The sequence below is a fragment of the Lepidothrix coronata genome, unplaced genomic scaffold (genome assembly GCF_001604755.1).
Source record: "Lepidothrix coronata isolate B3197 unplaced genomic scaffold, Lepidothrix_coronata-1.0 Scaffold392, whole genome shotgun sequence".
NCBI lineage: Eukaryota > Metazoa > Chordata > Aves > Passeriformes > Pipridae > Lepidothrix > Lepidothrix coronata.
In genome coordinates, this window is record NW_016690572.1 from 82333 (window position 1) to 106966 (window position 24634).

Below are 24634 nucleotides of genomic sequence, written 5' to 3' on the forward strand. Positions count from 1 at the left end.
AAAAAAAGTAGAAGCATTCTACTTAGGAATGTATGCTAAAGTGTATAAAATTCTGATTACTACTAATGCTAACATTCTCAGACCCAGGACTTGCTCTCCAAGCAGTATGAGGCAAAGCAAATCAGCTCTTCTGAAGTTGTCTGTTTGTCCTTCATTTTACATCTTCCTCACATTGCCACGTCAACAACAAAGCACAGAGCCCAGGGCCAAGGCCATGCTGCACCCCCCCTGCTAGCATTAGATTAACTAAAACACTTAGCAATGATTGTGAGTTTGTGTCCTGCTTTCAGCTGGGATAGAGTTATTTTTCCTCCCCAGGAGCTGGTTTAGTGCTGCATTTTGGACTTAGGATCAGGATGATATTGGTAACACCCTGATGTGTTAATTTTTGCTGAGCAGTGCTTAGTGTCTAAATCAATGACTTTTCAGCTTCTCATGCTGCCCAGCCAGCCGGGAGGCTCAGGATGCACAAGAATTTGGCAGGGGACATAACCAGGACAACTGGCCCAAGGGATATTCCATACCATATGGTGTCATGCTGAAAAACAAAACTAGAGGGAGTTGGCTGCTGGGTTGCCAGTCCACTGCTCAGGTACTCCTTGGGCATTGGGCAGTAGGTGAGGAGCATTGTTCATCACTTGATTTAGATACTCTTTTATCATTATTTTCCTCTTCCTTTTCTGCCCTCTTAAACTATCTGTATCTGAATCTACAAGTTTTACCTTTTTTCTGATTCTTTCCCCCATCCCACTGGGAAGGAAGTGAGAGAACAGCTGTGTGGTGTTTACCTGCCTGCTGGGCTAACCCACATCAGTTCGGAAGAGGAGCACAACCTTACAGCCCTGTGTTTCTGGGGCAAATAACCCAAGTAAAAGCTTTCCATTCTTCAATTTTTCTGGAAGAATTGCAAGCTTGCTAAAAAAGGGAGAGAAAGGAAAACACTACAGGCTCCCTACCTAAGCCCCAACCTGTTTTGTTTAACAACTGAAAGACAAAAAACTTTTGAACTCCAGTTCCCATCCTCCACACTTCCCCCAAGATCTCCCAAAGAGTGCACAAAGTGCAATGATTAAATTTCTCAGCTTGGAGGTGAACATTTTCAAAAAGAACTTGGACACCATCTCCAGAGCTTGTCATGGTACGCTTTTGTCTCGTCCAGGTTGCAACTAAGGTGGGCTCAGCGCGGCTGAAGAGGGCCTGGCCGTGCACTTCTAACAGGTGAAATGACAGAAAGTCCCAGCCACATGAAGCAAGAGAAAGGAAAGATGGTCTCTATGTGGTGGAGGCTAGCTCTGTTTGAGATGTTTCGCATCAACAGGAGACCCAGCTGTCTCCACTCACTACAGTTTCTTTCAAAAAAACGTCTCTGCATGTGGAGGCAAAAAGAAAACCAGGTTTAAGGGCTTCCTCTTTTTTTTTTTTTGGAGACCTGTGGGAGCCATACCAGGACGAGACAGAAGATGGTGCTCGAACATCATCATCATGGCTAGGCTTCGTGAACGAAGATTTGAGAAGGACTCTACCCACGCTTGCTGCAAACGCACTGATGGCTAAAAAGGCCAATGCGAGAGAGACAAGTCCGGTTGCAAAAGGCACAGCGGAAACTTTCCTTAGGCGGTGTCAGCAAGACACGGTTCTTTCTGTGTTGTCTTTTCTCCTCAAGAATGATTCTGCATGTGTTCTCAAAAGAAGCAGCAGTGTTATGAATAGTGTGTCTCCATGTCTCCCAACTGGAGGCCAGAGTAGACCAATGATGATGATTAATATGGCCAAAGCTGAGATATTGTTTCAGGGAGTCCTTGTATCTCCTCTTCTCTTGCTCTGAAAATCTAGTCTGAGTCCTAAAATTGAACATGGATGAAGACTCCCCCCAGACAAAAAGTCCCTGGACAGAAAGCTCTTGCTGCCCATGGATTGCTGAGGCTGTTCCACCATCTGCACCTGAAACCCAATGCCCTGAAACCCACCCTGGGAGAGGATGAACAGGAGCCTTCTCCCACTGACCATCAGTTTCTGGTTTCTCTCCCCAGAGTGCCAGCAGCTCATCATATGGTGTTTATCTATGCAGCCCTGTCATGGTTTGAGATAGCCCCAAAAATCTAATTCCCTAGTCTAAGCCCCCTCCCACATCTCAACCTAATGTGATATGGGTTTTTCCAGACAAAACACACCAGACTCCAAATGGGGAAAGGGAATATATTACAATGACTGTACAAATAAATACTACAATACACACGATCACAACTAACTCTACCATGACATATAGTATTTACAATGGATCAGATCTCTTCTCCCCTCCAAATAAAAGTCCAGGAGGGAAAGAAGGACAGATCCCTTCTTCGGAGCAGCAGGATCTTCTACAGCAGCAGTCATCTGTCCTCTCCACATGCATGCAGCAGCTGATAGCTGGATCTCTGCCAGCACCCACAAGGGAGGTATCCAAGCTCCCTCGGCCCCTTGACGCAGGCAAAGGGGTCTTCCGTGGGCTACGTTCACCCCAGACAAGGTCGTTTCACCACATCATATCACGAGACACAGGGGGTCTTCGTGACGGTCTGGTATCTCCAGGAGATTCAAGCTCCTTGCAGGGCCTCTGTGCCCTGCTTTCAGGCTGCCACCTTGGCAGCAGTGCGAGGGAGGAGCCCAAGGTCACCCCCTCTGCATTCCTCTCAGAGCTCTCTAGCTCCTTTCTGCAGTGCATGTCGCACTTCAAGGCTCTTTCAAGCAAGAGTCCATCATCTTCCTCCTTCCAGGAGGTCTCAAAGGAGTTGGGGGGGGGGGTGGTATCAGTTCTTACCCCCAAAACTCTGTCTCTCTGCTGCTCTCTCTCTCTCTTCTGCCGGCTTTCTATCTCGACTCGAGCAACTCTGAGTCTTCCTTGGCTGCATGCTGTTTCTGCTGCTTCGGTTCAGTTCTTATCTGTCCTGGCTCTTAGCCAGAGTCTGTGGACACTGCATCTCTGCTTTCTGCTCTGTCTCCGCTGCCCAGGGTGGAGAGAAACATCTCCCAGCTTAGCTACAGACACTTAGCTCAGTCTAACACTGTTCTGAGTCTCTGCAGTCCCCCCAGCCAGGGGCCAGGGGGGGCCAGAGCCCTCCAAGGGGCTCTGAGCCCCTTCCTCGTGGCTCACAACATGGCCACCTCTCCTACAACCAACAAACTACAACTCATCTCTTCCAGTGCTTGGGATACGTTTATATTTTTGCAGGAGCACCCACTGGGCAAAACTTCAAAACTTCCAGGGGTTTCCACCCCTTGGGGTCTACCACTTTTCTTAGCCTCTGGGGGAAAACAAGATTCAAACCACTACAAGCCCTCAGACAGGCCATCATTGGAAGACCTTTTCAAGAATTCTTGGCTGCAGGACCTTCACCAGCCCCAGGAGACAGCAGAGATCCAACCCCCTGTACAGTAGGATCCGGGATCCTGGCAAGGAACAGCTCCATGTGTCTCATGGCATTAAGAAGCAAAGAAAACCACTGTTTCCCTATGACTAGCATGGAGTAGGAATCATAGCTGGTGAGATGCTTCCACCAGTGCTGGGGGAAGTTGCGGAGGAAGTGGCTGAGCACTTTCCACTATATTTGAGAAGATGTGGCAGTGTGGTGAAGTTCCCACAAACTGGAAAAGGGGAAACCTCACTCCCTATTTTGCACATTCATATCAGTAAAAGAAACCTCCAAGCTCTTCCTCCAGTCCGAGCTGCATCTTCCCTGCACCCCCATACTCCCCCACCTGTTCACGTGCACTGCTCCCCTCTCCTGCGCTGCCTCCTGGCACAGGGCTCATCCCTTGGCACCTTCCTTGAGCAATGATTCATCTCCAAATACACCCAAGGGCTTCCTCCAGCTGCTGCAAGATGCTCTCACCATCACTGCTCAACAGCCTCCCTGAAATCTGCCGCTCCCCTCCCGAAGCTCCCTACAAAAAGGGTTCCCAGATAACCACCCAGCGGGCCCCGCCCATCATCCTCACTGGCCACAGCTGGGGCTGCCTCACCCCTTGTCATCCTCACTGGCCACAGCTGGGGCTGCCTCACCCCTTGTCATCCTCACTGGCCACAGCTGGGGCTGCCTCACCCCTTGTCATCCTCACTGGCCACAGCTGGGGCTGCCTCACCCCTTGTCATCCTCACTGGCCACAGCTGGGGCTGCCCCGCATGGGAGGGGAGGGTGGGTGGAGCCACAGGCGAGGGGGATGGAGACGAGCTAGAGGGGGTGGAGCCAGGTGCCTCTTTTTCGGGGATGACTTCAGTGCTCCGTATTCATCATCAGGTGGCAGCAGTGGTTTAAATCCCAACCAGGATCTCAGACTTGCTGTGTTACACCGAGAGACAGAAAAAACCCCTCCGAATACAGTTTCTATTTCCTTCATATCGAGCATATTTTCTCATACTTTCACACTCTTTCTGGGTTTTTTAATATATAAAACTTATATTTGTATTTTCCAACCCTATATATCTATATTCAGAGTTTCTTCTACTCTTAAGATCCTGTATATAATGCAGTTGTTACAAGGTTCTATTTTGAAATCAATTTATATATAAAGTAGTATTATTTTTCAATATATAGAAAAATGAGAAATGTTAGTCTTTAGTATTTTTTGCGCCCTGCCCACCCCCTAATGAATTTTCAGGCATTTTTGGAAGGACCCTGCAAAAACCCCCTCACTCCCCACCAGTCTCACCTGTATGAGGACGGTGCCTTGTCTCCACTCAGGCTCCAACCACACTCCCCCTCGTTTACTGCGCTCCAATCAGTGCCAGATGTCTCAGCCCTACCGTAGGACACTGCTGCAGGGAGATCAGCCCATGCAGCTTTAGGACACAGCTGTACCAGGATCAGAATTTGTGCTCACAGACCCACCTCAAACCGAATCCACAGCACCCACACCTTGGCCTCTGTGCGCCTCAGTCTGTAGGGAATAACCTCTGCAAAGGGGCCTTGGGAATGAGCACCGGACACAGGACACAGTTACAGAGTGCTGAATGCAGTGAAAACTTGAATATTCTCTGAAAGATCTGAATACCACAAGAAAAAAAGAGGATTTTCTTTTAAAATGTAATTTTATTTTATATTTTCTAGAGAGTTCCTAGCAAAACTTTCCCATTACTGAAGGGAAAAAATACAGGTCAGGCAAGCTTATCCAGCAGTAGTGAAACACGCCCTTCATGGTGCAGTTGCACCTGTCCTTGGAACTCCGCTATGGTCCTGGCACTTCATCTTTGCACTGACAAAGAAAACTGCACTGTTGAAAGAGTGCTGAGATAAAGAAGGATACATTAAGTGGAAAAGAGGGACACACAAATAAAATAAATAAAGAGCATTTGTAAAACTTTCTATATACAAAATAACTTTTCTTTTGGAGGGTGATTTTCAATTTTTTTTTTAATTGACAGCCTGTACAAAGATAAACCTTTCACCAGAAATCATTTGAAAATGCTGTTTTTACAAGCAATAATGGGAAACTAATCAAACCATCAGTCTTCTGCAAACTGCCGAGCCTCTCCTCACAGTCGAGGGTGCCAAGCTTTGGGGCCAGCCATGCTGCAGAGCACAGCCACTGGTGGCCCCGGGGCTGCTCAGCACGGCAGGACTGACACTCTGCTCCTTTTGAGTTCAGCGTCCTCAGACAAGGGAAAAACCAGTCACCACCTAGTCAACTAGACCAGAGCACTGAGTGCCACGTCCAGTCATTTCTTGAACACCTCCAAGGATGGTGACTCCACCACTGCCCAGGCAGCCCCTTCCAATGCCTGACCAGCCTTTCCATGAAGAAATTCTTCCTGATGTACAGCGTGAACCTGCTCTGGTGCAGCTTGAGGCTATGACTTCTCCTGTTGCTTGTTACCTGGGAGAAGAGGTTGATCCCCACCTGGCAACAACCTCCTTTCAGGTAGAAAACCTGCAGATTATTTCAACTATGTTCTAGAATACTTGTTAGGAACAAGTCGCTCAGATGCTTCACCGAGTGTGACACTTTCTATACCCCTGGCCTGCTGAGTTGCCATAGCAGGAAAAGTTGTCCGTGACAAGAAAGTCTATGCTTTTGAGAAATCACAGATATGAACTCAGCAGTCATGGTTTGTGTTCTAAGACGGAGGGCACTGAGCTCCAAAAAGCTGAATTACAAAGAATAAGTCAACGACACAGAATATGAGGTGACTGGCATGTTGTACCAAGGAGATGAATGTCTAAACTGGATTACCTATGACTTTTACGATGTCACATTTATTTTGCCTCATGGCTGCACAATTCAATAACTGAGCTACCTAAGAAGTTTGCAGACCACCTGTAAAACAAAAAAAAACAAGAGATGGGTGTAGCCACAGCTGATAGTTAGAAGGTTGCCTACAACCTGTAAAAAAAAAATAAAAAAAATTAGACAGCACATGCCTTGGTCCACCGACGATACAAGACCTAGAAAAAAACATGTAATTTGGTCCAGGAAGTGGAATGTTCACCTTGCTCATCTCCCCTCCGGTGCAGATAGCTACCACCACCCCAGGCTCATCATCTTCATGCTCAGAAACAAAAAGCCAAACTATAAGGCACTCAATGGACCCAAAACTGGTGACAGAGACACATCATCTCTGTGATGCCGAGTGATGACCCACCTTCTTGCTCTGCTGCTCTGGCTTCCTCCAGTTCTGCTGGACACCCCGTCCGCTGGCCTCTGAACAAAAAAAAGGACTCATCATCTCACCCAGATGCTCAGTGAAAGCTTAACCTTTTCAAAGTTCTCATGGCCATTCAGGAAATCTAGATGTCAACTACAGCCTGCATTAAGACAGATAAAACAACCACCAAAATTCATGGCGCTGCTAGACAGCTCCCATCACATCCACAGTGTCAAGCCACGCTGAGGGATGCTCAAGAGCTGTGCCCAAACCTCCCAATCAATTCTCTGTTTTGGAGGAGACCAGAATAGAGGGACGTGTGCCACCTCTTCCAGCTCACCAAGGGAGATCAACCTCCCCCATATCTGCAAGAGCAGGATGCTCATGTGCCACCTGCGATCTCCCAATGCCATTATTTCCCCCATGCCGTGAAGCCGGGTACCTACCCCGAGACACCCGTGGCAGGAAGAAGAGCTGGCCCTGGACAATGTCCTCATCGTTGTTGAAAGGAAGGTCCCTGCAGACCATCTCATAGAGCAGGATGCCCAGGGACCAGACTGTTGCTGAATAGCCACAGTGGCAGTGGAAGAGGATCCACTCCAGTGGGCTGTATTCCGCTGTTCCTACAGGACAGAGGAGGAGCTCATCAGGTGGATGCTGCCCACTCCCAGACTCCTGCCCAAGCATCCCTGAGGGTGAGGGGGCTGCACCAGTGGCACTCAGTGTGACTTGCCACCTTCTCGCCAGCACCCAACTCGTTTACAAACTTTGGGTTCTAAAAGAAAGCCCCCGCTGCTGGAAGAGGGTGTCGGGGGCCCTGGGAAGGCCCAACTGCCACACGCTAGGAAAAGACCCATGCCTGCATACGGAAAACCTTGCTTTTATCCCCCTACGCCCTAGCCTGGCCTTGACCAAGAAAAAATCATAGGCCAAGGCAGAAAAGGGGACTAGAGCAGCCCAAGCCCTTCTGTATGCACAAAGGAACACAGGCAGTGCACTGGGATTTGCAACCCCCACTCTGCTACCTCCGTGGGTTTTTGGTTTTGCTACACTGGCTCCTCACCACCAGCCCCAGGCCCCAGGGGGTAGTAGAGGCTGTCAGCAGGGCTGGGAGCTGAAGTGCTTTCAGGCTGGCAGAGTCCAGAGTGTCCACTCTGGTGCTGCCACACAGTAAAACGAGCCAAGGCGCAATCCTCTCAGCTAGATGTACCCTGAAGCACTTTTAGGCTGGCAAAGTCCGGAGTGTCCACTACAGCTCCCTCACAGTAAAGCAGGCCAGGGCAAAACCAGTTGCTGGATTTGCCCTTCTCTTTGCAGCCTTTCAAATCTACACTACACCCTGGGGCTAGGCACTTTCTTTCTCTCACAGATGGACTCTCCTCTTCCACTCTCGCACATTTGTCTTGGGAACCATAAAGAGTCCAGCAGCTGAGCCCATGCAAAATATCCTAACCTGCAGGAGAATCCTATAAACTTTAGATAAGGGGCAGAGTTTGTAAGCTTAAGAGTATTAACCAATCAGCATCCAACATTCAAGGCTGTGAAACAACTCATTAGAAGCGAGAAGATACAACAGTAATTTATAGACTAGGATCAAAAGATGAGTGTTTAAAAGACCATGAAAAAGACTGTAAGTGCAAAAAAAGGACGCTGGATGGCACTAAAGACCGTGTAATAATTACAGCTTTTCTCTCCACAAATTTCCCTGGGAGAACTGGAGCTGAAAATTTTTCGCTTTACAAGAACACAGCGGGTTTTGGCCTGGCTGGTTTTACTGTGCGGGAGCTGCAGTGGGCACTCCAGACTGCCAGCCGGAAAGTGCTTCAGGTTACACGGAGCTGAGAAAAATGTGCAGCGCAGTGTTGGGTGTGTGCAGTTTAAAGGCTGATGCCTTGCACTTCCCTTCTCAGCTCTCCCAACTATCTTGTTCTGTCTATTTTGCAGTGTTCTTGTAAAGTGAAAATTTTTCAGCTCCAGTTCTCCCAGGGAAATTTGCGGAGAGAAAAGCTGTTAGGATTCTGTTCCAAACAGCACCCCTACATATGTTGCCAGAAAAAGCCCCAGATCACAAAATTACAGAATCAATTAGGCTGGAAAAGACCTCTAAGATCACAGAGTCCGACTTTTGACCAAACACCACAATATCAACTAGACCATAGCACTAAGTGCTATATCCAATTGTTTCTTAAACAACTCCAGGGATGGTGACTCCACCACATCCCTGGGCTGTCCATCCCAATGTTTAATCACCCTTTTTGTGAAGAAAATCTTCCTTATGTCCAACCTAAACCTCCCCTAGCACAGCTTGAGAACTGTGTCCCCTTGTCCTGTCACTTGTTGCCTGAGAGAAGAGGCTGAACCCCACTCAGCTACAACCTCCTTTCAGGTAGTTGTAGAGAGTGATAAGATCACCCCTGAGCCTGAGCCTCCTCTTCTCCAGGCTAAACAACCCGAGCTCCCTCAGCTGCACCTCAAAATCACTGATGAGGCGGGGATCCCTGCAGCTTCTAAAGTGACCTTCGTAATACCACTCAGAACAGGAGAACACAGGACAAACCCCGATGTAAAACCACCAATAATCATGGATAGTAAGAAACATCGCTGAGCATATAGTTGCTCAAGGCACAAAGTCACCTTCCTCAAAACCAAGACCTGTTAAGTGACAGAAGACACACTAAGATGGCAACATTCCCTGGAAAAAGGCATCCCCAAGCTAAAAAGGATCCCCAAAACCCCATGTAAACTTCTCCACCTGCTAATCTGCTGGTTCCAGAAGAAAAAACGTGGAAGTTAACACATGGAGAGCATCACAGGAAGCAGGAAACCACAGCAATAAAATCTGGGCATGCAACACTCTGAAAAAGCCAGGGGTGAAGCACTGCTCCAGAATAGCTCTGTAAAGTGCCCCAACACACACCAGTCACTGTAGAAGTCAAGACAAAAGCCATAGGGTGAAACACCTCAAAAAGAGGTGAAAGCTTTTGAAAAACCAAAGAAATAAAACAAACAGGTCTGAAGGACTACTCCAGGGCCACGTGGTGATGCACTCCAAAAAACACCAGGTGAGGAAGAAAACAAAAGAATCAGTGAGCAATGTGCTAAAGAAAGGCAGTGAAGGACTTCACTGTGAGGCTGTGATGAACGATTCCAATAAAAGTTGGGCAGTAAGGCAAAGGAAACCAACCTAATACGAGATTTCAAAAAGAGCTGGGCCTTGTGGCAACGGGCTCCTGTAGGGGCAGTGCAACACAACACAGCGTAAAACTCTTCAGGGGTGGCACAGTGAAAGACTTTTGTGGGGCAGCTTCTCAGGGTGGACAAGGTGAAGGTGGCTTCAGAGGGTCCATGAGGTAAGAACCTGGCTGCTGAGGTGGTCAGGAGCAACAACATGGTGGTCCAGCAGGTCTGGCCCATGGCTTCCAGACTGGCTCACCTGTCTCCTGGCCCTGAGGGCAGCAGCTTCCCCACCCAACACATCCCCAACATGGTGGGAGTAGGAGGGCTCAGGGCTGTAGGGAGGGGCTGAGGCCACACATAGCTCAGTGCAGGAATGGCGAGGCCCAGGCACCACTTGATTTGGTTTCCCTTGGCAGCTTTTTCCCCAAGAGGAACCTCATCACAACAACAAGGGAGTGTGAGCCTGAGTCAAAAAACCCAGTATGGGTATTGTAGAGGACACCACATCCACAAAGTCCTTCTGAAAACTCCATAAAAACAGCTGTAGTGTATTTGGATGCCTATTTGCAGCCACAGAAGAATGATTCCCCTGATGAACTTTAGGACTGTGTCCGGCTCCAGTCAGCTGTCCCAAAACATACTAAAACTTTTTAGCTTACTTTCTAGGAGGTTCAGTGAAGTGGTGAACACATGAAGGCAAGATATTCCAACAATGTCTTTAGAAATCATAGAGACACAGTTACACATCTTTCCTACTGTATGTTACAAGTTCATTTGTGCAAAAATACAGTCAGTCATCAAGACTTCAGCTTTGCTGAGAACTGAACACAATTCCAGGGATATACAGGCACGGAAAGAGGTACTGCTGTAATTGGAACAAATACACCATAACTGTTGTTGAGTCAACCAAGTGGTTCAATACACTTTGAGATACTGTTCTCGAGTGATTTAGACAACCTGTATTTAATTACGGTACCTCAAGAGAACCAACAAAGGTTGGGAGCAGAATAATGAAGTTTACAACTGCACTAACTCAAAGGAACATTAAAAAATGGTTTAGGCTTTCCTAATGCCAGTATTTCTTTCAAGCATAGGGAGATGAAGTTTTACCAACCTTTAAAATTGTATTTCAGAGTAATTGTAAAACAAATAGATGAAGAAAAGAAAGAAAAAAACAACCAAAACTTTCAGAGCTCCATCCTGTGGGTCCACCACTTCATAAAAAAAGCACCACACCACCCCCAAAATAATACATATGGACAAAAAGGTATTGCTGAATCCCTCGGCCCCACTAAAATCTTCCTGTAGCTTCTACATCACTGAGAAAAAGTTTTCAAAAAATTCCTCTCCTCTGTGCAACCATGTTTTAACAGAACCACACTGGAAACTCGTAGCGTTGTTTCAAGCAGCTATTTTTTGGTCTTAACAAATCTACCTGCTTCTTGCACAAGTGTTTCAACATCCTCATTGTCCTTTTCTTCTGAACTTGGTTCCCAGTCCGAGTCCTCATCAGTAGCTTCACACTCCTCTTCCTCATCATCTATAAAGCTGTCATTGAGGTCATACTCATTGGCTTCACCATCACTGGCACTGTCTTTCTCCACAGCCCTTTTTCCTGTAGGGACAAAAATGTCCTGAATATTATGAGTATTCCTGAATCATACATGCAGAACTCAAGAGCCCTCCCAGAGCCCACCAAGTTAAGTCTCTCTCCTCAAGAGGAGAAGGAATCACCTAAACACATCTTCTGATTTACTTCCATGGTTACTTTGATCCTAGATCAAAGACGACTTCTTCATCCATCTATATATACTTAGGGCTATTTTATACTTTCAGTCTTTGGAATCTGACATGGCTTTTAATTCCTACTCACTTCTTTCCTGAGCTTCAGGTGAGAGAAGGGTGTCTTCTATATCACTTGCCTCCTACGTTCTCCATTTGGATCCATGCTGGATAGTCTGGGCTTCCTTTCTGAATATGGGTTAAGGAAACAATAAGTGCTGAACACTTTCCTGAGCTGGGGGCAGCCTACCTGTGTCCCAGTTCAGTCTGTTATATCTCACTGCTTTCCGGTCTGCTTCCCATCCACCTACTTCACAACTTACATTCCATCATCAAATTGCCTTCTGCCTTCACAGCTTTTCACAATAGTCTTTATTGGCAGGAATCATACTTGGAAGCCTCTCCTTAGAAGAAATGGATGCCATTCACAGCATGCTCCAAAACTTTCTTATAGTTTGTCTTGCAGCAGTCTTTGCATTGCTTGAACGTGTTGGCACATTTAAATTGATCCCCAGAGGCAGGATAATTCTGCTGTTTGAAGAAGCCTTACCTATCTGACTTGGTAGGTATCCATAGGTAGGATACATACACAGCTGCTGCCATGGCAGCATTGACTTCTTTTATTTATCAGTAGTGAGCACCTTCAACAAGGTAATTTTCACTGCATTTTGGCAGATATATGTAACCTTTTCTCTGCAAGCCTATGACATCTCCCTTTTTCTTACATGCCCACAATTCCCAACTAGCCATGGCCTGTTAATATTCCAATCATGTCTTATTCTGCCACTAAGTCACACCTCTGAGTTTATGTGTCACTGGGTATCTGTCGAAGGGGTCCCGGTCCAAGGGGGAAAGAAGACACACAACACACACGAGGATGGTGAGACAAAGGGATGTCTGCCTGCTCAGAGCAGCAGGCAGCCTTTTATTAGGTTTTTCTACCTCTACTTTCTCACACACATAACACAAACATCTTTCTACAAAAATACTAAGGAATGTGCACCTGCACACAGCTCAAGGCTGTGTCCATGGGGATTATCTGGTTGGCTTCACTGCTCCCATGAAAAACGGCCTAACACTCCACAATACTCCAAAGTCTTCAGACTTCAGCTGTGGGGCTGTGACTTCCCCCCACATTGTGCCGTCCAACTCTCAGGGCCGCTTCCATGGGAATGTGCAGCCACCTCCACCTTTCTCAGGGGAATGGTCTTACTCCCCTCAATGCCTCCAGCTCTTCCGCTTCCAGGGGGCCCAGGGGTTCCATGGGCCTGCCATCTCCCCCCACATTTATGCCTCCAATTTTTGCATTCTTATCTAGAAATAACTTCTCAATGATATAGGGACAGATAACTTATCTGTTGAGCAGTTATCATCAGCTTTCAAATGAAACTATAAACATGTATTTTTTTCTCAGCTACAAACCCCAGTCCAAATCCTCACATTTATATTAACCATAAGCACTTTCCAGCAAACTCTTAAAGCTTTAGGTCAGAGTTTCAGGCACTCCAGCTGTGTGTGGCGAACAACCACCACCACTGGCACCTTGTGCAGTCAGACCACAGCCTCTCTCAATTACACTTTTTTATTAAAGGGAATGCTACTGTTCCAGAATTATCTTCCTTTTTATGCTTGCTAGTTTATTGTTTAACAGACTTCAGTGGAAATTAATCATGGCCATGTCAGCCCATACCAGCAGAATTTCTTGTAAGATTCATCACAGACTATGGTTCTGCAGAATGAGTTATGGCTTGAAGGGGAGGGGCCAAAACAAAGATGCTGAATGCAATAAGAACAAAATCCCACTACTCAGACTAATCTTATGAGAATAATAAGACCAAGAGCTGCTTAGCAAAGAAAAGCTCTTCTTCACTTTCACACCACTGTGGAGACATTTTACAAGAGAAACAGGAATTCTGGCACAATACTTATGACTTCTGTATTTTTCCTATAAATGCAGGACTAGCATACTATGTTCTCCCTCCCTGTACACCCATGCTTTTGGATTTCAGCAGGGAACAATGCACTTCCTTCCATATCTTCCCCATCCACCTCTTTCCATTGTAGTTTAATCAGCACCACAGTCCCCAACACTGCTCATTAAGCTCAATTCTGCCTCTTCCCCAGTGCTGTATTTATAAAGATGACCTTTAAACTTTCTCTGAAAGTATCTCCTTCATGTAGGGAGAAAAAGCTTGCTGACCACTCCTCCCAAAGAGTTCTATTTGGAAGTGAGCTGATCAGCTTGCTAGAAAACCTACAAAGAAGTGTGTAGGAGAATCCTGCATATTCCATGGTCACAGCAGGTCATTCATCTCAGTAGCAACAACACAATGAGGTCATTCAGTTGTGACAATTTAATGACAGCACAACTCTTGACTTTTTTTTTCTTCCTCCCTCACAACTACTCCCCCAGTAATTTGCCTCAGACTATTTCTCTGAACATTCTCTACAGGCAATTCGTAAACCCTCTGGTAGCAATTAGACTAAAAATATTAAAACCCAAACATGTCAAATGTCACATAGAGCCTCTTCTCTTGGCTGGTGGAGTTTAAATACACATGTAGGGAAATTAACCCTGCTGTGCTTAACGGTGCAGTTGTGCCAAACAGCACAAAATAAAGGTTAATGAAGCCCTGACTGTTTGTGTGACCCTGCTTGGTACAGCTGCCTCAGGTGTGAACCTGCTGAGCACTACACTTTTTACAAGCTTTGCCCTCAAGAGAGCTAAGTGAGCCAGTCAACATGATATTTAAAAATTTTTAAAAACCCAGTAAATATGAACAGCACTTTAATGAATTAATTCCCTTCTTTCCCCTGTGCATGGAATATCAAGTCTTCCCCGGTTCAACGAGAGTTGAATTTGATAGATTTAGACTTTTAGATATGTACACAGCCCAGCCTGTTTCATCCCAAAATCTTCACCACTCACTACTCTTACACTGCTGCCAACAGCTCTGACCACTCTGTAACACATTTTTACAAGGGACCTCTGATCAAGATGGGGCTGGTACTTGTATCACAGGATGCACCAAAGCACACAGGTAACAAATACACCTCAGAGTATTCTGGTGCACAGATACAGCCATAGCAAGCATTTTGTGAGAGCCAAAGTGCACACATGTTTGATAAGGAATTGGTATGGGAAAGAAATTTCTCAGCAGAAGTTTAAAACAACCTCCTGCACCCATTCACAACAGAAATGAAGGCTAAACCACTTTGCCTAGAAAACTAACTACAACTATTTGCACTTTTATTTATTTTCTCTAGAAGGCAGATCTCATTTGAGGAATTCTTTAGGAAATGCCCAGCCACACCTTGGTGATCTCAAGGAAGACAAGCCAGTTCCCACTCCCTCTCAACATGCAGCAGTTTCACACCTTCCTGTCTTGCTCAGGCCAGTGAAAGCAAAGACTGCATAGCATCACACTTTCAGACTGCTCTTTAAAGCCCACTCTTAAATTATTTTAGAAAGAATAAGAAGCTTCACATTTAGAAGCTGAGACACAAAAGAATCCTGGAAGCAGCCCTAAAGAGTATTTAAAACTAGTCTGTGCATCTACAACATATAAACTTCTTTCACTTTAGTCCTAACAAGCCAGTATTTACCCTGAAATATCAATACCTAATTGCAAGTTTAAGAAAAGTTCATGTTCACGTGCACAGATTATCACTTGAAAGTTATTTCAAGGTCAATGGAATGCACAAGGAATATCTACGTGTTTCAGGAGCAATCAATCTTTATGGGGCAACCTTAACTAGCTTTGTATGAAATATTGGATTCCTTTCATCCTACTGTGGCCCCTGTGTAAGGAAGAATTGATTTAGCCACATGTGTCTCTTGTTAGAAAACTTGTTTGTTTTCTTGCCTGCTTCCAGGGAAGTACAGACATGATTATCCAGAAAGCCTGGCACAAGTTCAATTGAAGCAGTATTACTTGTAAAAAAAACAAGAAGGGTTTTATTAAAATAACAATTACTTTCTCCTCAGGTAAGTATTAGCAAGCATCTATAGTACTATTAAATGCCAAAAAAACCACAGCAGACTTGCTGTGCCCCATGCTGATATGCCCATTCATAACTTTAGAACACACTCACCATTTCTTGAAGTTTGTTGTCGGGTTCCTCTTTCAGTTCCTAAAGAAAGGGAAGTTTTTAGTCAGGACAGAGTGAACCCTGACATAAGGGTTATGCCATTAAACAAATCCTGCAATGGTTGTGCTGCACTTATAAGTATAAAAGCCACTCTGCTGCCCAAAACCACCTTTTTTGCCTTGAATCATTCCCAAGAGATTATCCAGACAAACTGTTCTCAATGCTATGACCCCTGCCATCTGTAGACAAACGTCACCAACAGAGGTTGGGGGTTTTTAAGAAGAAAACTGGAGTATTAAAAAGCATTTATATATTTTACACTATTGTTTCCATAACTGCAGTTCTTTCCTTAGTAATGTCACAATCCTGAGTCTTTACAGTAAAATACATTCTCATTACAATTCCATTAATGTTCTGCTCTAAACTACTGTTTACTGCATTGGGATTTCATGTGGAAAAAACCTCTAGATTCAATAATCTAGAAAAAGCACAAAAAATGTGAAGTAAAATGTGAAGTATCTCTTTCAATTCTTTAAGAACAGACAAAATGTAAACAGCACATTCCCCTCTGTTTTTCAACAAGTCAAGTTGCTGGAATATAAAAAGACTACAAAGTGTTAGAATAGGAACTCAAATTCAGTTTTAGGCCTCAAGAGAACATATATGCAAAAATTAGTTCTCACAGTAAGAAAATCACTGGTCCCCCCCAAAAAAGAAAATACAGAAAGACGACAGATATGGTTGCAATGTTTGGTTTAGAGCATAAAAAAACTTTAAAATTGTAACTTACCAAAAGAAAAAAAATCCCAGAAAAAAAATAATCCAAATACAGAGTAAGATGTAGATTTTATTCTAAAAGTAGATTAAAGCATTTTATTACAAGTTTTGGGTATCCATCACTGGGTTTGGGTTTTTTAACTCACACTTTGAGCAGTATTGAACAAGTTGGCTTACCTGGAGGCGCAGTGTGCTTGTATTCCAGCTTGTGCTGTGGGTTCTTCCTGCAAAGAAGAAAATAGCAAAAGCTTGATTCATCACCTTGTTCCACACTTAACAAGTCCAGAATTCCCTGGTATTTTATGGATAATTTTCAAGGCATAGCATTTAGATCAGTTGATTATGCTCCCTTCAAGTAGTGGCCAACACAGGAGGACAACAAAAAGAACACGAAAAGCCTTCAAATTATATCTGTTGCTTTATCAAAAGAATTATCACTGTTTCACGGATGCCTCTTTTCCTCTACGCCCAAAGAATGAAGCAAATATTAAGAAATTACCAACTAATACAACACAGAGGTTGTCTTATCTGGAAGGAGAGACAGTTTGGGGTTTAGATAAAGCATCCATTGTACTCCTGAAAAGCACATTGGCAATTTCATTACTGATTTAAACCTACATTGCTCAGCCTGAGATGAAAAGTTCGTCTCATAGAAGTTTATAAGAGAAACACTTTTTCTGCATTAGCTGAATAGAACCATGGCTTTTTCTTAAAAGCTGCCCTTATTTTGTTACATTTCATGGAGAACATGCTCTTTAGGATCACCACACTTTTCAAGAGAAAAGGTTTCTCTGTAGGAAGAATCTTTATTAACAGCAGCCCTTAGTTTCAACACGGCCCCACAGAAGTCTTATTGCCTCAAAATATATCTTTTTATCCATTGTGGGAATTCCACGGCAGTGAAACTCTGCTAAACAAAAGTGTAAAACCTAGATACTGAAAAACAAATAGAATAAAACAATAATTTGAGGAAAATCAACAGTGCTTAAAACAGCAGTCAGCTATAAACAGGTTTTATTTATTTACCTCAACTATGCTTTCTAACAACTCAGATACTGATTAAAATAGTTTTTATACAAAATATCAACAAACACTTGATCAAAATTTAAACTAAAAGTTACATATCAGGAACACCAGGTAACAATAAATTATATATAAACAATACATTTATATAAAATAACAGTTTACTGAATGCTGAAAAGTGCTGACCTTCAAGTCACTGAATAGGTTCCAAGAGTCAAGTTTTCATTTGCCAGCTGAAATTACTAACAAAGCAGTGATTTTTACTGTGTCACCGTGCAAAATATGCACAGACTCAGGTGTTTTAAAGGCAGCAGTCTGACCATGGTACATTTCAGAAGGCTACAGTCAAGATTTCACACCAAGAATTATTCTCATTATTCTACAGTCATTTTGCAACTGCAGGGGAGAACATTCTTAGCCTGTAAACAAGAAGAGCCACTTTGTACAGTGTTTCTAACCTATAACAAGCTGTTCCATATGGACACTCGGGCCGGTTGTCATTGTTATCCTGAGTATCATCTCCATGTCATGATAGTCGTCATCATTAGGGTGACTGAACTGCTGGAAGTGAATGGGATTCTTCCTGCAAAAGACAAATATACACCAAAACCTGACTGTTCTGTTTCAACACAAGAAGCAAAGACAAAAAAGGTATTACTAAATCAGTGACAGCTCATTTTTCAGTGGTTACAAGAAGAGGAGCTTTTAATGTTTAACCTGATGCAGAACTTAAGACCTACTTTCAGGATAACAAAAGAAAAGTTTTGTCTCAGCTGCAACAGAGGCCAAAATAAGAATTTTCCTATTTGCCATCAGCTTTAAGTTTCAAACCTCCAACACATACACAATAGGTTTTATTAGAACAACAAATCACCACGCTGACATGAAGTTGCACCAGAAGATGTAATAACCGCACGTGTAGCTGAGTCACATCAATGTTAGTGATGAGAGTACAAGACCAGCATCCACAATTTCCTGCTCTACAGCACTTGAATCCCAGGTGAGCAAGTAGGGAACACAAATATATGCATCACTGAAAGAACATTCCTGCTGCTTCAATGCAATAAAATTCCACACACCACACAAGACAAGGCAGCCATAAACAGCATCACTTATAGAAGAGTGATATATAGTTCTTTCATAGAACTGCTGTAAGAGATGTTAAAAAGAACACAAAAAAAACATGTTATAACTTCAGGAGAAATTCATGTGACAGATCAAAACACACTACAAAAAAATACATCAAAATGAACATATTGGTACCAAAAGCAAATCTACCTTTTCCTCATGATTTCTTTTAGAGATGCTTTTTCTTCCAAGCATAATATTTAAAAGCAAGAAATATGAGACATTTTAATAATTTTTTTTCCAAAAGACATCCACAACACACTTCAGTGATGACCAAAATTATTCCCAGAGCACATAACCTGTAGTTTGTTTGTGCACTTCTCAAAGATCCAGTATCCCTTAGATCTACTTCCACAGCTGACAGGCTTCTTGTCTTAGTCTTTTCTGTTACTTCTGCAAACTGTAGGGTAAATAAAATAATGCTTCCCTAGAAACCACTGCTAGGTTGCATTTACCGGTCTTTTATTCCACGAGTTCTCATGAAACATTAATTCTTATGCCAAATTCAGACTGGTTGCCTAATTCTTTTCCCATTTAAAAATAAATGGGATGAAACCAAGTCATTTAGAGTCCATTTTCTTTGTTTTCTCGATGAACAGCGCTAGCAAACTAGCAATAATAACAAGAATTCTCAGTCATTTGAAACACAATACATCTTCTCCAAAGGATACAGCAGCAACTAATGTTCTTTGAAATAATTTTAATCTGTATTCCTCCAACAAGATACATGTAGCATCACGGTCTCCAAGGAAAGAAGGCCTTGTAGCTGTCAATTAGCCAATTTATTGTATTTTAGGAGATATTCTTTTCCTTTCAAAAATTTGCTTCAAGACCTACACTAAACAGCCCTTACTGGAGGAGAGACAAAAAAAAGAAGGGAAGAGCAACAAAAGGGTTGTGATGCACAAGACCTCGTTACCAGGCTTCAGGAGACTTTGGGCCAGTGGATGGTGCTCCTCAAATCATACATTTTCTGTGAAGCACCTTGAACATGTCCCACCACAGAGGCTCAGGACTAGCAGAAACATCATATTTTATCTTACTTTTATCTGGATAATTTGTACTTTTCCTACTTCTCTGTGTAGTGCAACAATACTCAGCAAAATAAATGGAAGCAGAAAAGTGCATAGGTAATATTAAGCAAATATTTTCCCTTCTTGCAAAAAAACCCCTAAGGCTTCTTTCTTAAAAGTTTTGTTTGAGGTTTTTTTATCATTTATTTTTAGACATAAGATATTTGAGTTACAAGAGCACATTATCACACTGTAAGCTGCACTCCAAAGTTAGGTTTCATAACAAAGCCTCACTGCACAGGGATTTGTATTCGTTTGATCAAATCAAGACCATTAGGCCTTACTTACACAAAAAGCAACCAAATAAAAACCTATTTTAAGAATAAAGTTTTATGACTATTGCCTTCATATAAACATACTGGTACAGTAACTGCAGCTCTGATTTCACACAAGCTCTAAATTTGTATCCTTACACTTCATGATGCAGGAAACTACAGTGGCAGTTTGAGCCACATTAGAAATCTAAAATCCAATTTTTAGGCTTCCCCCCCACCCCTTCCCACAATTTATCCTAACACCGGAGAGAAACTTTCAGGCCCGAGGCTTCTGTAGGGGAAGGGGGAAGTATATACATTTATTTACACAAATAAATACTATACAAACTAAAGGCAACTATATATATATATATATATATAGATAGATAGATAGATAGATAGATATATATAACATTACTATCAGTCAGTCCTTTCAAGCCTCTCCTTCAACTTTAGTCCAGGAGCAGCCTTTAAGGCTGATATGTAACACAGTCTTTTGCTGTGGGAGTGTTCTGGGCTCCTGAACGCTCCCTCCTCACCAAGTTCAAGTTGTTTGTTGCAGTTTCTCTCCTCACGAAGTCCAAGAAGATAGTTTTGAGTCCTTGCTCTTCTGCTGCTGGTGATTTCTTCCTCTCGGTGTCTCACCTTGGTTTGTAAGCTGCTGCAGTGTAGCTTATCAAGCGTCTGTGTCCTGGAATGTTCATTCCTCCATGTCAGTTCTCGGCTGCCCCCAGTCAGCTTCGGCAGGCAACTCTCGAGCTCTTGGCTCGCCTCCAATTTCGCCTGGGATTCCCCTCCCGAGCGCCAGGCCTACTTCCACGGCCCAGTCTTTTGGCTCAGCTTCAATGTTGAGCCTCTCCTCCACTTACAGTGGAGGGAAAGAAAAAAGCCCCCCTCTACAGCTTCACTGCAGAAAAGGAGGGGGAAGAGGGCTTGGCTGCAAAGCCTGCCTCTCTCCTCTTACCTCAGGTGCTGTGAATCTCTTCCTTCACAGCACACACTCCAAATGCTGACTCTAACTCTAGCCAAAGGCTGAGCTGGGGGATGGCAGGGCTCCCCTCCCCCACCCAGAGGGGAAGAGAGGGAGCCCAGCCACCCCCTGGCCTTGTCCACCTACACACAGCAGACAGCAACAGCAAAACAACCAAGACTAAACTGCCAACAGCTTCCGGTGCTGTGATATATGATTTTTAGCAGAAGCGAACAACATGAGTGGTGACTGGCTCTCCAGGGAACACTGCCCTAGCACCCAATCACCTCTGAGCCCCCCCAGCCTCTCACGGGGGGCCAATTTCAAACTATGACAGCAAATAAAACCTATGTAAATAACATTTTAAAAGTTCTTCACCATCAATGCAGTCAACTCAAGCAGAAGTTGGGAAGTATTGCTCAGTGAAATATTTAAGATAGCTATTCATCTATGCAGCCACCAAAAGTAACAGTTAAAAGCTTTTTCTAAAGCAATTTTAACTGACCACTTCAGAATCCCTGACTCCTCACAATCCCATGCAGAAGACCCACGGCCATCTCAAGGGCTTATTTTCTCAGCTACTGGAAAAAACTGGTAGTGAAAATGTAATTTATTACCAGCACTACTTATAAAGCTGTAGAATTCAAGCCTGCAGTTATGCCACAACTACACATAAGATGTTTCTAAGTTCTAAATTTTAAGTCTTATTAAAAGACAGGACTCAAAAAAAAAAAAAAAAGAAAAGTCAGGTGCAGGTCTTTAGCTGCCACACTTACAAGCTTAAGGTGAAAGGAAAAATAATTTTATAAACAATCAAATAGCCAAATATTTAGAAGAACAGAAAAATCCAAAGGTTGGTTGAGCATCTCCTGCTTTGACAGGTACAGGAGAGATTTACACACCCCCATTCAGCAGAGAACTGTATCCCAGGCTACGGAAAAAGGATTGAATTTTGGACAAAATTTGTGAGTTCCAATGTGAGAACAAAGTTTGGGTCTCCTGTACACTTCTATGTGGCCTTTGAAAAGGGGAGTGGTGGTGGATTTACTTTTATTTTTAATTTCCTGTTCTTCTAGCTTAGAAAAACAAGCAACAGACAAGAAAAAGAGCACACAACAGTATTCAGAGGGTGAGTTCCTTGACAGCAAATATAGGCAGCTACAATACATACAGAGCACTTTGTCTCCCAGTGGTAACAGCAGTTCCTTTCAATTTGGTAAAGCCTCAGGCCACCTCAGAAAGAAAACACGACACTGCAGGAAGGTGACAAGAAGATTCCCTGGGGTGAGAGGTTCCATCAAGCTTGGTTCTTTCAAAACCAGTGATTTCAAATTCATAAATGAAGAAACTGAACTACGGGTTACAAAGTTATTTCCTAAATGTTTAAGACAGGTGTAAGAGATATCTTATCAAATTAATAGATTTAATACTTAATCTGTGCTCTAACACAGCTCTGCACCAATGCAGAAACAGCTATTTGGGGGCCTTGAATTAAAAACAAATACAAAGAGATTACAAAGCACATTTCTATTACTGCAAACAGGCAGGTTCCGTCTCATGACATTTCTCAAAGATCAAAGCCGATATTTTTGATACTCCCTATTTACAAATTTCTTTGACTAAGTAGGATTAATATGTGTTACTTGAGAACATTTTTTCTTATAAAGCAATACTTTCCAAAAGTACTGTTGCCAAATGTTTTGCAATCAAGAGAAGAAACCAAGAAGAAATGTGCACATGTAGACTCCTACTCCTTATTACCTGTACCTAAGATTTGCCTTCCTAAAGATTAGGAATATTTCAGCATATCAGAGCATTAAATCACCTTAACACCCATACAAGGGAAAACTTGTCTGAGCAAAATTAAAAGTAGTTGGAGCAAAACAGAGGCTGCATTTGTAGTACTGGGTCAACTAAATTGTCTAATAAAACATGTTTTCATCATAATCATTAAGGGGAAAAACGAGATACATGAAAACTGAAGCATGATGTGCTCATGAACACAACAGCTTTATGGTTTTGATATACACATTTACCTCAGCGTTAGGCCCACCAAACATACAATCACTTGTGCTTAGTTGTTTTCTCCTCAAACTCACTGTTTTTCTTATTGCTGAAGTCCCTTTCGGGAAGGAGAAAAAAAAGTCACAGGACTCCATGTTTCCTGGATTAGCCATATCTTTTGTGTTACAATGCACATGAGTTTATCTAGAGCTCAAAACCTTCTCCTAAATTTAGTTCTCAGGTCACCAGGCATTTTCTAGTCTCAAGAGCACCTCCAGATTTCCAGCTTCCCTTCAGTATAACAACACAGGACACCACAGATCTTTTCAGGGCAGAAATAACTACCAGGAAGCTAAGTACCCAGCACTGGTGTTCTGGAATTTCACTGGAACATTTGTACAACAAATCCTCCACTGTGAATTAAGAGGATATAAGTGGGAGAGAAAAAGAGGAAAAAAGAAAAAAAACCCAATTGTTGCAGTATTTCCAAAGACACTGACCAGATAAGGGTTAACCTGGAGTTCCTAAGTATGCTTTGTTCTGGTTTAAGGGGGAAATGAAAGCTTAAAAAAAGCACCAAAAGGCAAGGTTATAAGAAAAGAAATTTTTGATTATTTAACGGTGACAAATAATAACTATTTTAAACACTCAGATCACAAAGCAGGCAATAAATAAAAAGAAACTTCAATAAATACAATCATCTTTCATATAAGTCTCACCTGCTAATAAAATAAGCCTACAGGGTCTATATTGGTGTCATGGTTTGAGAGCCCTAAAATCCAATTCTCTAGTCCAAGCCCCCCACACACATCTCAACCCAGTGTGAGATGGGTTTTCCAGACACCACACAAGACTCAAAATGGGGGGAAGGGATTATATATTACAATGACTGTACAAAATAAATACTACAATACATTACATACAATCTTAACTATCTCTACCATGACATAACAGTATTTACAATGGATCAAATCTCTTCTCCCTTCCAAATAAAAGTCCAGGAGGGAAGAAGGAAGAGATCCTTTCTACTTTCAGAGCAGCATTGTCTCTCCAGAGCAGCAGGCTCTCTTCTCTCATCAGCAGCTGTAGCTGGATCTCTGCCAGTACACACGAGGGTGTACCCAAGCCCCTCTCGCCCCTCTCGGCCCTTCGTCTCCAAGCGAGGGTCTTCTCTGCTGTGGGCTGTGGTCACCCAGACAAAGGTCACTTCACCACGGTCATATCAACGAACTGCCGAAGCCTTCGTGATGGTCCGTATCTTCAGGGGATTCAAGCCCCTTTGCAGAGCTCCCGTGCTCTGACTCAAAACTGCCAGCTTGGCAGCGGGAGGGCCAAGGTCACCCCCTCCGCATTCCTTCTCTGAGTTTTTCAGCTCCTTTCTACAGTGCTGTAGCACTCCAAGACTCTTTCAAGTAAGAGTCCATCCTCCTCCTCTCTCTAGGAGGGTCTCCAAGGATTTTGGGGGCTTTTGGTTCATTTCTTACCCCAAAACTCTCTCTCTGTAGAGCTTAGTTCTGCTCTCTCTCTTGTTGCCGGAACAGAGATTTCTGTGAACAATTTTTTCCTGCACTCTGTAGGCCTTGCTTGCCATGGAAGTGGCAAGCGTGTATTGTTTATACTTATAGACTGTGTGAAAATATGTGATGCTTATACTTGTTAGCTGTGTGTCTAATTATAAGGTTTGAGAACATCATATGTTTATAGAAAGAAAACATTGAGAAACTGAAGAAAATGA

At 43.4% G+C, this 24634-nt stretch overlaps 1 protein-coding gene across 1 annotated transcript in view; it reads right to left on the reverse strand.

Moving 5' to 3' along the window:
- Positions 1-10557: 10557 nt before the first annotated feature.
- LOC108509709 (aprataxin and PNK-like factor) overlaps positions 10558-24634 on the reverse strand; it is a 22641-nt gene continuing 8564 nt past the window's right edge. The window contains 5 exon segments of the mRNA XM_017839253.1: positions 10558-11411; positions 15674-15712; positions 16625-16671; positions 17929-17983; positions 17986-18053. Of these exon segments, the coding sequence (XP_017694742.1) occupies positions 11206-11411; positions 15674-15712; positions 16625-16671; positions 17929-17983; positions 17986-18053 (415 nt within the window). The 3' untranslated portion in view covers positions 10558-11205.